Here is a 13,822-nt window from a genome sequence, read left to right on the forward strand (position 1 = left end):
GGGGAACTCAGGAATGCCCTATTGACTTGAGACTGAGAACCAAAGGATAGCATTTGAATTCTCTGCCTTTTGAGCATGCTGCCTGTATCACATTTGAGTCATTCATAACCCAGTTAGCAGTCACCTTACCCTAATCTGACTTCAACAGTCACTTGACTGTGGGATGATATTATTAAAAAAAAATATATTAAAAAAAAATTGTTCAGTTGAAAAGTTCAGGCAAACTTGAAAACAAATATTACAATTTATTTTAACTGCATGAACTAGTGTAAGACATTTGTTTATGTTTTTCCTTCTTCAGCTTGCTACACTGGATGTACTGGCATTTTGCTGGATGACTTAAGAAAGATGACCTTGCCACTGGTTAACATAAATGTCTCAGGCGCCATCTACCCCTGGGAGAAGTTGACCAAATTAGATAATGAAGTTGACAGACTAAGGGTAATACGTTTTATACACGTTTTGTTAAAGTTTCTTTCATAGATTTAACCCCTTAATGCCTGAATTATGTTCCAAGCGTGTAAAAAATTATTTGTGCTGATTTTCTCTCATCATACTGACACTGAATTTGAGGTATATAGTTGTTTTTGAATTTTGACTTATTTTTGATGATAATTACGGTATGTCGCGAAAACGCGACATCAGGCACTTATGGACCAAACAGTAATTTAACTTTTTTTTAGTCCGGGTCATTTTACTATTTTTACTGTCACATGTTTCTCTAAATATCCATGCACAAACAATAAAATATCAAAAACTAAACATACGGACATGCAAGGAGATGTAGAATCACTTGCAAAACTCATGAAAACTATATTTTATTAGCTCAGGCATAGAGTTACATAACTCTGCTTCACCTGCTCACTGACTAACTCTTATGAATAGGTATTTTGATGTCTTGCTGTCGTAATTCTACTACACTGCAGTAACACACTACATATGGAAGGACTTCCTTCAATGTGTGGAGCCTTAGTTGTCCCCGGTTACGTAATTTTCGTGAACTCTTATTCAAGGTCAACTAATAAAGACGCATATTTCTCATTTGACCTATATTTGCTATACACACAAATCACGTGAACAAATAATGTCCTAAATGACAGTGTTCAGCCATTGTATATTCGTCCATGCTCAATGCAGCTGCTGTGGGTACTTCGTGTCACTGCTGTGGGTACTCAGTGCCACCGGTGTGGGTACTCACTGCTATTGTTGATGGTACCCTATGTTTCCAATTCGTGCTACGGCTATTGTTCTCAACTGATTCTGATATTGATTACCAAACACAGTGCTGTAGCTACATATTGCCACTGCTATGGGTACTCAGTGCTGAAACAGTGGGTACTGAGTGTTGAAGCCATGTGTACTTAGTGCTGAAGCTGTGGGTACTCACTCTTGAAGCTGTGGGTACTCAGTGTTACTGCAGTCGGTTCTTGGTGTCACTGCTGTGGGTACTCAGCGCTGGAGCTGTTGGTTATCGATAACGTTGATATAGGTACTCATCCTTAGCAGTGGGTACTCAGTAGCACTGCTGTGAGTGCTTATTGCTCAAACTGTGGTTGCTCAGTGTCACTGATGTTGGTACTCAGTGCTGAAGATGTGGGTACTCAATAACACTGCTGTAGGTACTAAATGCCAGTATAATGCCACGAATGTGGTTATTCAATAGCACTGCAAAGGGTATGTGTGTCAGCACTCAACCTTACTGTATTTATTACGAGGTGTAGGTCTATGCTCAATGTAATTATTGTCAAGGTCACTGTGAAGACCTTTATTTGGTGGTATCCAGGATAGTGGCCCACCACCTCACTTCCTGTTGTCTATTTTGTTTTTTATGTTCTCCTAATATTATACAACACTATTTCAAAGCTAAATTCGTTATATTGTACCCAGCAACATGATCACATTATTCAAGCATCACTCTCTCTCCATATGCTAATATCAATGAAACAGGTGAACTCTACTTCACCTACCACATGGTCCGTAACGTTCTAAAGTGCAGTTTTATATATAGGCGAAGACCATATTGTAAATACTTTACTTATTTAAAATCATACTTGAATGAATGACAGCTTGGCGATGCATCGTATTTCGTTATACCTGCTTGGCACCCAAGTTCCATTTTATGTCTAAATGCCGGATGTCGCGAAAACGCGACAAACCGTAATTAGCAGATAACTTCCAAAATTATTCTCATATGTGATTTATATTGTTTATATACATAAAAGAATGAATAATAAAGCTATTAGTATTTTTTGTAGAAGAAGCGGATCACCTATTTAGTAATAATAATCAATGTAAGTAGGCTGAATTCACGAAGTCAAAAAAATTACGATGCGCGTGAGTCAAGAGAGTGTGACGTCATAAATTTCGACTTGACAACGTGACCGCTGGTACCAATACAACCGTCTGGATGTACCCAATACACAACGACCGACAGCAGTAGGATAAATGTACATATGCGCAAATGCTATGCGCTAAATCGGTATGTCGCGAAAACGCGACTGTCGGCGTTAAGGGGTTAAGGAAATGCATTTTAATTCGTATTTTTAAATTCAAATTATTATTATATATTTTAAACTTTATTATTATATGGTTTGACCAAACAAATTTTAATTATGTAACAAGTTAAATTTATTCCAATTCAATCTTTGTTAAATTAAGATATAAGAGAGTGTAGACATTTCTTGCTAATGTTTTTTTCTGGTTTATTCCAGGAGAAATTAAGTTTAGCTGAGGCTGCAGGGATTAAAGAGCTGGACAGCATGAAAGAAAGTGCTGACCGCTACAACCTCTTGGCAGATAACCTGCTGACCAGGGTTTGTTCAATTACATTTTTTCCTTTCTGTCTCTCTCAGAAGTCTGTCAGTTTTCAAATTATTTTTTTAGAATTTGTTCCATAAACATTATTAATTTCATAAATTCTACTTAATTCGTATGATTAGTTCTATGAATATTATTATCTTTATAATTTGTATTTATTTATAAGAAAAAGAAACAAAAAACAAAATTCAGGCTACCCGACAGACTTCTACATTTGTATATATGTAAATATATTTATATATGTATGTAAATATATTTATATCAGAATATTGTACCTTTATAAATCCCCATGTATCAAATGTAAACTACAATCGAAGGATTTTAATTCATTAACTGCACAACATTCAACATATTTATTTGAACTAATTTACCAGTACTTATAATTTTTTAATACAGAATTTTAAAAACTATCACAATCAAAGTTTCATTCTTTGATTAACTTAAATATTCTTAAGTTAAGATTTGACTTTTTAGAAGTGCATAGTATTGAAACATTTTTCCAAAAAAAAGTCTTCACTATAGATTCTGGATGTAAAAATTTTAAAATCAACTTCAAACTGGTGTTTTTTTTAGTGTTATTATAACATTTATATACACTACACAGGAAGAGAGTTTCTATTTAATTCTGCATGTTTAAAAATAGCAACATAACATTAAACTAATATATTTAAAAAAAAATATGGTAACTCTTATCTACACCAACTCATTAATCAAATATAAAATATTAATTTACATACTTAACCTAAATTTTGTTGTGGATTGTTGGTTCATTATGCAACGTATCCTCTATGTAAGGGTGTATGTAACCTGTAATTTGTGTGATCTATTTTTGTTTTGTCTAGAGCACTTACACAACTCAGACAGAGGTAAGAGATTTGTAGCTTGCATGCTCTGTGTGTGGTTCTTGATGAACTCTCACAGTAATTCAGCCTTTGCCTCTCCTTGTGTTTAATATTTAACAAAACAATGCCTCTATCAATTCGTTTTTATTGGGGTTTTTGAATAACCTGTGCATGGTTGTTTAAAAACATGAATCACATTTTTCCTTAAGCTTTGTTTTCAATTTGCAGATTTTGATTTCAAATAATGTTAGTTGATAGAAATCACAATTAGATGTTGGTTTTAGTGTTAAAAATGTTATTGTATCTTGCATTTACCATGATCAAATGCTTGCACTCAGAGCTTAATATTAATTTTTTTTTTGTCAGAATAATTTGCGCTTGGTTTGCAATAACTATCAATCGTAGATTCAAAAATTTTAATTTAAAAAAGTTATCTGCCTAAAAATAAGAAAGCAATTTAAAAAAGTTTCTTGAGTAGTATTGTAAAATAAATACTTTCACAAATTAACTTTGAGGTAAGTTATAATTGCTGCTATTTTATAGACGTAAAGAGTGGTTATAACAAACATGATTTAGAATTAAAAAAAATATCTGTTGACTGTTATCTCTTTACAATGTAAAACTCAAATTTAACAAATTTATGGTCAATGTTTTGCTTTTTCACTTGTTTTGTTGTGTCAGCATCTTCATTTTCAGCACTTTTGGTGACTATTCTTAAAGATCTTATATAAAGTTTAAAATTAACCAAAGAATAGATCTAAGAAAACTGTAAAATCAATTGAGCGATTGTTATTCATTAGAAAGTATGTAGTTAATAAAAATATGTTTTATTAGCTTTATTTTCCTCTACTATATTTTCTGTTCTTTTAATAAACAATGGAAAGAGGATATAAATAACAAGTTCAATTTAAGATAGGGCTATATTTTTCATATTTGGAGATGTTTATTATGAATTTTTAAAATTAAAGCAGCATTAGTACCAGTAATATTTGCAAATATATGTTATAAAACTATTTTGGCTTTTAATTAATTTTTTACATGCTGCCCCAATTAGTCAGGTAAAAATTTCTCTATTTTATCAAGTTTTGAAAATATGTTTTAAGTTCACTAATTTTTTTAACCTATTAGGGTTACATTAGTTTAGAGGCTATGTTGAAAAAACATTTGTTTAGAGACTATGTTTTAAAAAAATTATTGGGATGACTATTTCTTCTTCCATCAGGTAAACACCACTGGAGCTGAAGTTCACAAAGTGAAAGATCAGTCACAACAGCTGCGGAAAAATGCTTCTGACATGGAGGCAGTAGTCATGAAAACATATGCAGATATTCAGAGTTAGTTCCCTTTATATTCTTATGAAGCCTAATTTTTAAAATTTCTTGACATTTGTACAGAACATTAGACACAACTAAGCATCCTTTTTGTGTGCGTTGTTATTTGATGGTTTCAGTGCTTACAATGTCTTGAAATAAGAGTTGAGTTTTAAGGTTCTATTCACAGGGCTAGTTGATGAACTGCAGGGACTGGTTGAAAGGGTTTTGGTCAATAAAACTGGGATCAACATGACCTCAGCTCTGAACAGTGCCAGGAAAATTCTGAATGAGATTCAGGGCAGGAATTTCACACCTGCTAGCGATGCTACCCAGAGGGAAAATAGGTGAGTTGCTGATTACCTTCTCTAGCTGGTGCTTGTACCCCACTACCTCACTTCTAACTTTAACACAAATCAATAACTATTAGACAAGAGTAGGTCATAAATTTAAATTAGTCTTTTTTGTTTCAAATACATTTATTAACACAAATCAAGAGTTTTTGATAGACCGGAGTAGGTCATACAATTAAATAAGTGTTTTTTTGTTTCAAATAAATTTATTAATACAGATCAAGAATTTTTGATAGACAAGAGTAGAGTATTGGTGTTATGGATAATATTGTTATATCACCCATCAAACCTTCCATGTATTTTCCAAAGAGATAACTTATTTTTCTCTTCTGTAATAGATTGGCTGAAGAGTTGTCCAATCGGATTAAAGAGATCCAAAAAAATACAACCAATGATGTCTCAATCATAGAGTATGTGCTTTCTGATCTAAGAAAGCGGTTGGAGGACTTGCTGGACCAGTCAAAACTGGCAGAAGATACTTCAGTTCTGGCTATGGAGAGGATTGAAATACTCAAGGTTTGTTTCGTACAGTTTTAGTTGGTTGATTGCTAGACAGCTTTTTATAAAAATGTAATGTTTATTTCATACACTTTTAGTTGCTATTTATTAATATTTTAAAAAAAATGTGTGATTTGTTTCAGACACATTTTGATAAATATATTGCTTTCTTTAAAGGCTATAGTTTGATGTATGCTAAATGGTTTTTAAAAATAAGGAACATTGAATAAAAAATTTTTTTAATTTCAAAAATAAAAAATTGAATGAATTGTTTAGACCAGGTGTCTCCAAACTACGGCCCGCAGGCCGGATGCGGCCCGCGAGGTCATTTTATCCGGCCCGCCACGATCTTTTTTGTTCACTGAATAAATGTTTGTTAGAGGTGGCTGAGGAGCTTTGCACAGAAAATTCAAAACTTTTTGAAAATATAGCTTTGGGTGCAAATACAATTACTCGCCGTGTTGTAGACATTGGTGAAAACATTGTGATTCAAATAGCGAAAAATTCAAGCAAGTTTCGCCATTTTTCAATTGCAATAGATGATTCGCTGGACAGCTGTTCTACCTCTCAAGTTCTTGTGTTCATTAGAGGTGTGGATGAAGACCTGAACATAACACAAGAGCTGGATTCCCTACCCTACCGAAGAGGATATCTAACCATAAATAGTTCAGAGACAAACACAAAATCGCAAGATTTACTATATTTAAGATTGCTAATTTTGCGAGAAAATTCTGAGCTTGAGTATCTAAGATGAAGAGTGGGTATAGAAATTGGCCTCTGCTGCAGACATAACTAGTCATTTAAATTTTCTGAACCTAAAACGGCAAGAGAGTGAAATCTAGTTTCTGATCTATTCACCCGCCTAAAGGCCTTTAGATACAAACTTGTCATGTTTTTGGAACAAGTACAGGCTAACAACTTAACACACTTTCAGCAGTGCAAGGTCTTTACGGTTGAAGCAACCACTGAGTTCCCCACGTCATTTACATACGAGATCGTTAAAGACCTCTAGTTGCATTGAATTGCAAGAAAATGACTTCCTTAGAGACACGTTCAAAGAAGGGCGGATGGGTTTTCTTACGTTTTAGCACAAGGAAGACTTTCCTAACATTAAAACTTTTGCATCAAAGTACCTTTCAAATTTTCGAACAACGTACCTGTGTGAACAAACATTTTCAAGAATGAAATACGTGAAGAACAATTTGAGAACAAACGTGGACCTTGGGTGGGGGAGGGGTGGGGGTGTGGGTGGACACTTGAAATTTGTATATATTTCTATATAAATTATATTTCGTTGGAGGGGGGGGGGGGGGGAAGGGGGGAGACGTGCTTCGGGGGGGGGGGGGGGCGCCACGACCCTGAAGAGATGCCTTAAAGAAACTCTGGCCCCCGAACTGATATTTGATAGTTAATGCGGCCCTCGGGCTGAAAAGTTTGGAGACCCCTGGTTTAGACTATGGTTTTTGTACTGTGATTATTAAAATAAAAAAATACATTTATTTTCCTCACAGAGGCTTCTGAAAGATTTGAAAAAATTGAATGAATTGTTTAGACTATGGTTTTTGCACTGGGATTATTAAAATAAAAAATACGATTATTTTCCCCACAGAGGCTTCTGAAAGATTTGAAAAAATTGATGGATCAGATAAAAAAGTTGGAAGAGGAGTCACTCTCTTCACTGAGCAAAGCCCAGGAACTTTTAGACAAAGCAGAAACCAACCTTGTTGTGAGTGTCTTTCATTGCAGCATACAGTCTGGTTGTTTGATAGTTCTTTGTTATAAACATTGTCTTAAACTTAGTCTTGGTTGTTAGAGAGTTCTTTATTATAAAGTTGTCTTAAACTATTTGAGAACAAGATAGTACAAGATGCTGTGGTGTGTTTAACCTTGACCCTTTGTGCCCCCAGACTTCCACAGGTCAGAACAACATGCTGGACACGTGGCTGGAGATGCTGGCAGCAAATGTCAGCAAACTGGCCAGTCCACTGCAGAAGCTGAACATTCTGGTCAGGGAGGTGTATGCCCATGTTGACAACTTGAAGCTTCTGGCCAAGGAGATCAAGGAGTGAGTACAACTCAGTGTTAGACTTGGTACTTAGGAGTGAGTACAACTCAGTATTAGACTCGCTACTTAGGAGTGAGTAGAACTCAGTGATAGACTCTAAAAAAATATCTTATACATTGATTCAATTTTTTTTTTCTGATTTAAAACACAAATGAGGTATATATCTAGTTGAACTTGTTTCAAAGAGATGTATTTAGGTAATTTATGTCTGGAGGTGGCATGTTTAAAAAGTTGGCTTTCGGATCTGGTGCCCCATGAAGCAGGTAAAGCAGAGTTAACCTGTTTATGTGACATCAGCATATTAAGGGATAGTGTGGTCAGCATTATGCACATCGTCTTTACTTTTCTCAACATAGGTCAGATACACAACAAAGCTGGGTGGATTCATGGATGTGCTACTCAGGCTATTGCCTGTAGGTTAACAACATCAGCTAAAGGGGTTGTAGTGAAAATGAACAATAATATGCAAATAAACTGATTGCATTCCTAAGATAAAAAAGTTTTGTTGAATTGTCAAACTTGAATTTTAACACACTCAAAATCCTATGAGCATATATGTTATTGCTAATGAGAAACAGGGTTCAGTTAACAATGTTTGGTCAAGTCATGTTAAACCATGTCCAGTAATTTCAGCTGGTTTTTTCATACACAACTGAGTATTGACTCAAACCAATATTGTGTTACTCATTTCATAATGCCAAAATGTTGACATCCTCCCTCTCCCATGTACATCCTACCTCTCCTGTGTATATCTTCCATCTTATGTTTACATCCAACCTGTGTCCATCCTTCTGTGTCCAGCCTGTTTGCCAAAACCAAAGGCCATGCGGAGAATGCTGTCAAAGCATCCAGTGCATATAAGGACATTGTGGATGCTATCCAGCAAGCCAGGAAAAGTGCGCTGGATGCACTCAGGGATGCAACAGAGTCCAGGGACATTGTAAGAATATTTTTCAGCAGATTTTTACATTGTACTGTAAATTTTCTACATTATACATTCTAATGAACAATTTAACATTCACCTTAAGCATATTCCTACCTTTGTATTAAATATGCTACAAGAACTATGTTAACTAAAATTGTTAACATTTTGTTGACATTTTGTGGATGTGGTCTACAGGCGGATGTGGATAGGTTGAAGAGAGAAGTGAACAGGCTGATTGCTAAAAGTAGGGAACAACTGGACACATCAAACAGCCTGCTCAACAACTCCACAGGCAAGTCTAAACTTTCTCTAATTTTATTTTCATTTAGATGAATGCTTTAAGAATACTACATCACGTACTAAAGCTAACTAAAATTACTCAAACAACAACCCTCTCATGTTGGGTGGTCATCTGTAAATATCCCAAGGATGTAATCAGCTGAATTTAGAACTTGCTTTCTAACCAGAGAATTTACTTTTTTCTTAATTGTGCCTCCCCAAGGAGGTGTCAAGGTGAGACATCAACACAGTTTGATGCTACTTTTTAAAACACAAGCCATGAAAATCCAGCCTCTCCCATCTGCCTTATTCCCTAATGACATTTTTGGTCAGCCCCTCTTGCTCATTCCCTGTGGGTTCCATACGAACACCTGTGTAGTGGTGTTTTTAAATGCCTTTCAGAAAGTCTGGCTTACCCACCCTCAATTCCTTTCTTACAAACACTCCCAGGTTGTAAATTTTATCTGGCCAATGTAGTTAAAAAATGTGTATAAAAGACCTATTCATGAATCTCTGAAGCTTGTTTGTTTCTAACTTGGTTACCCTCCACATCCCTGAGCCTTAATGTTTGTGGACATGTACTAAAATCACAGTGTCATTGAACTTGTGTACCAATTTATACAAGTTTTGTTTTCTCACAGTCTTAAACAACAAGCTGTCAGACATTCAGTCAGAACTTGATGACGCCGTCGTAAAGCATCAGGACAACCTGGCAGACTGGAATGAGGTGGACAGGAAGCTCAAACAGTTGCCCAAAGGTAGGTCAACTCATAGGTCAAACAGTTGTCCCAATGTAGGTCAACTCATGGGTCAAACAGTTACCCAAAGGTAGGTCAACTCATGGGTCAAACATTTGTCCCAATGTAGGTCAACTCATGGGTCAAACAGTTACCCAAAGGTAGGTCAACTCATGGGTCAAACAGTTGTCCCAATGTAGGTCAAATGGTGGGTCAAACAGTTGCTTAAAGGTAGGTCAACTGATTGGTCAAACAGTATGAATGTAGGTCAACCCAAAGATCAAACAGTTACCCAGATGTAGGTCACCCTAACAACTACACAATTATTTGTCCAGTTTAATTTTTTTACTGCCCATTAAACAACCAATGATAAATTGACATGCTGTAACTCCCCCAACTCTCCAGATATCAAGCAAAATATAAATGCTGTGGCTGAGGAGACAGCCACTGCCAATCAAACAACCACTGCTGCTCTCAACATTTACAATAAACTGAAGGATGCTGTCGACGCCATGAAGAATAGAACGTCAGGTGGCAAGCCTGACCTTTCTGATGTGGACACTGAGCGTACGTAACATTTCTTCAAACTTCACTCATTTATGGATTTTCTTTCTGCTTTTGTGTGTGATATTTAATTGATATAGGCGAACACGTACTATAAATTGTTATTTAATTGATAACTTTGACACCTAAATGATAGGCATAACCTAAATGAGCACATATAAGTGAAAAATATTTTGGTTAGAATCTCATTTCATGTTAGCTCTTTGTTAACCCAGACATATTCAACTTTTATTTTTGTGTACATAGATTTGAGATTTATAAAATTCTAAAGGTGATTTAAGAACTTTGTTAGTGACTAATGCTTTCTTCTTCTTCTTCGTTCTTAATTTTTTAGTGTTGGGAGGGATCGAGCCTTATCTGCCTATTAGTGACTAATAATTTTAACTTATGTAAACTTAAAAAAAAATTATTATATTATGATTATAAATATAGTTTTTAAACATCTGTTTGATGCTGTAGTGGCAAGAGCTTTGGAGGCAGAAAAAGAAATTTATGAACTGCATAAACTCAAGCAAGATACAGATAACAGGCTCAATGCCCTGAGCAAAAACTTGTCTGATGTCACAGTGGATTTAAAAAATCTGACAGAGAAGATCCGAGATGCTAGAAGCCGTGTGAATGAAGTGAGTATGTTATAAAAAAAACATTCGGAATTCAGCCATAATATATATTACGCACACATTTTGAATGGGTTAAAAGTAAAACAAAATTTAATCGTATTTAAATTTATTTAATATATTTACATTAAAACCATACAATATAAATAAAATATTGTTTGGTTTCTATACAGAATTTTAAAAATTAAATTGACCAGAAACTGTTATTGATATTACTATTATATTTGTTTAGTTGACAAAATTTTCCTGTTTAACGCTGCTTGAACAGATACCAGGTGAGGTAAAAAGCCTTGCCTGTCCAGTATTGTCATAGTCATCTCTATCATTTCCTGAACAATTTAGTCACTTCAAGCAACTTATAAAACAGTCATATTAAAGTGTACATTTTTATTCACCACTATTTAGATAAAGTTATCTTAAATTTTAATTCACCACCAATTAGATAAAATTATCTTAAATTTTTATTCACTATCAATTAGATGAAATTATCTTAAATTTGTATTCACCACTATTTAGATGAAATAATCGTAAATTTTAATTCACCACTAATCAGATGAAGTTGTCTCTGCTTGCGGACGGTCAGTGCTACCGGACATATCGGTCTCCTCTGACACCTAGCTCCACCAATGAGATCAAATTTGCCTTCAAGCTGAGTTCTCCCCCCACAGACAACATGTTGCTGCTACTGCTGCAGCAATCACCTCAGGTAAAACAACTTTCATCGCAGTTTTCATCTCTTTATTTTCAACTTTTCTGGTTGTTACATAAGTTACAAAACAGTATGTTGGAAAAAAATTCTTAATTAAAAAAAATATTGACATTTGAATAATAAAATTTTTTCATCAGTACATCTAAGCAATTGATTTGTTCTATTAATATCAGATCAGTTAATCTTTAAATGTCATTTTATATGACATAGTTACACAATTTTTTTTATTTGATGTTAATTAACTTAAAAATATTGCCTTGATCTACTGTTAACTACTTACTGTAAACCCCTTCTTAGCTATGGCTGCAGCTATGCTCATTTCCCCCTTTCTTTGTTAATTAAATGGAATGCCTTGCATGTCAACTATCTTTGCTTTTTGACTCCTAAAGAAACCTTAATTTTGGCAAGTTTCAAATACAACAGAAAACAATTTCTTGTTAATCATGTCTTTCAGTAAATAAAAAATAGCTTGAATCTGAACATAATTTTCTAGAAAATAATTTATTTAAAATGTAAAACAGAAGCCACTGACCATGCTCTGACACATTTAACTTTCTAGATGTTATTTTTCTACAGTAATTTTACAATAAAACAATTTGTTTAGTATAAATTAAAACGATTGTGTTAAACATTTGATCAACCCATGCTATGTTTAGAGTAAATTAAAACATTTCTGTTAAATCTTTGATTAAATCTTTGATGAACCCCTGTAATCTTTTATTAATTAAATCTTTGATGAACCCCTGCAATATTTTAATTAAATCTTTGATGAACCCCTGTAATCTTTTATTTATTAAATCTTTGATGAACCCCTGCAATATTTTAATTAAATCTTTGATGAACCCCTACAATATTTTTCATGCTGTAGGATGGAGGAAAGGTGAGGCTAAAGACATTTAGAGCAGTTTATTTCAAACACCTGACAGCTATTGGCTTGCCTTGATTGTCTAATTTATAAATTTTGGCACTCATTGATTGTCTAATTTATAAATTTTGGCACTTATTGATTGTCTAATTTATAAATTTTGGCATTCCTTGATTGGCTGATTTATAAATTTTGGCATTTTTTTATTGGCTATTCTAATTTATAAATTTTAGCTTTCTTTGATTGGCTCATGTAAAAAAATTTATGGTTTTACTCACATTTTATTGGCTTATCCATGGCAACAGCTGCTTGATTAAATGAAGTGATGGCTTCTCAATGCACAATCATTTACTAAAATGTGATACTCTTTTATAGAATTATTTTTATAACAATTTGTGTATTTTAATTAAAAAATTATTAAAGTTATACGTTCGTATTTATTATTAACAGTAATACTTATTAATGAAGTTGTTATATATTATACTCATATAGAAATAAACTTTCAGGCTTTCTATATTTTACTACACTATCTTCTGTACAACATCAGCATGTTGATAATTGTAATGCTTTACATAATTTTTGTTTTTATTAACAAAAGAGTTCCAATCAAATCTCCACTCACTATTTATGTTGACAACCAAAGATTAGTTATCTATTGTTCTCTGATGACAATGTGTATCATTATTTGGTGAAAGGTGTATCATCATGTTAATTTTTAAAATATTTTAAACTATTTCTACTTTAACATATTTTTTTTTTGCTTGTTAACATTTAATGACTAGGGTACAACGATTTTGGGCCAACTCAGTCGATTTATTTGTGGTTAAAAATATATACACAAAGAACATAATCTGAAGTAGTCTGATTGTTGCACCCAGCACACCTAGTATAACTTCCTGTTGAGGTTTCCCCTAGTAATTCAAATACAGTCCCTTTTTGGGTTGTGTAACATGTAACTGGTACAGTCCCCTGTTGCACATTTAAGTTATGTCCCATTTATGCTGCTTTAAAATTTTTACAAAGTCCTTTGTATTTTTTAATTTAATTTTTTTTTACACTTACTGATTAGAGATCCTATTAAATTCTCTTTAAGAATTGGTATCGAAATTTTAAAAATGAAAATTCAATATTAAATAATTAATTTCCTATTGGCAAATAGTCCTGATATTTTTAATATATGAAAACAATAAACAAGAGAAAAGTATTGAAAATAGATACATAGGTGTGTCAGTTAATTTAGA

General features: G+C 33.8%; 1 protein-coding gene across 1 annotated transcript in view; it reads left to right on the forward strand.

The window, feature by feature from the left end:
• Nucleotides 1-13,822, forward strand: part of LOC131936482 (laminin subunit alpha-1) — a 99,681-nt gene that overhangs the window by 69,875 nt on the left and 15,984 nt on the right. The window contains exons 34-48 of the mRNA XM_059293496.1: nt 302-441; nt 2,712-2,813; nt 3,660-3,683; nt 4,882-4,993; nt 5,160-5,316; nt 5,661-5,838; nt 7,430-7,546; nt 7,728-7,885; nt 8,687-8,825; nt 9,006-9,102; nt 9,731-9,847; nt 10,232-10,393; nt 10,850-11,013; nt 11,561-11,713; nt 12,585-12,596. Coding sequence (XP_059149479.1) covers nt 302-441; nt 2,712-2,813; nt 3,660-3,683; nt 4,882-4,993; nt 5,160-5,316; nt 5,661-5,838; nt 7,430-7,546; nt 7,728-7,885; nt 8,687-8,825; nt 9,006-9,102; nt 9,731-9,847; nt 10,232-10,393; nt 10,850-11,013; nt 11,561-11,713; nt 12,585-12,596 — 1,832 coding nt within the window. The remainder of the gene's footprint in view (nt 1-301; nt 442-2,711; nt 2,814-3,659; nt 3,684-4,881; nt 4,994-5,159; nt 5,317-5,660; nt 5,839-7,429; nt 7,547-7,727; nt 7,886-8,686; nt 8,826-9,005; nt 9,103-9,730; nt 9,848-10,231; nt 10,394-10,849; nt 11,014-11,560; nt 11,714-12,584; nt 12,597-13,822) is intronic.

Source organism: Physella acuta, unplaced genomic scaffold (assembly GCF_028476545.2).
Source record: "Physella acuta isolate Inbredline_101_S28 unplaced genomic scaffold, ASM2847654v3 ptg000178l, whole genome shotgun sequence".
Lineage (NCBI taxonomy): Eukaryota > Metazoa > Mollusca > Gastropoda > Physidae > Physella > Physella acuta.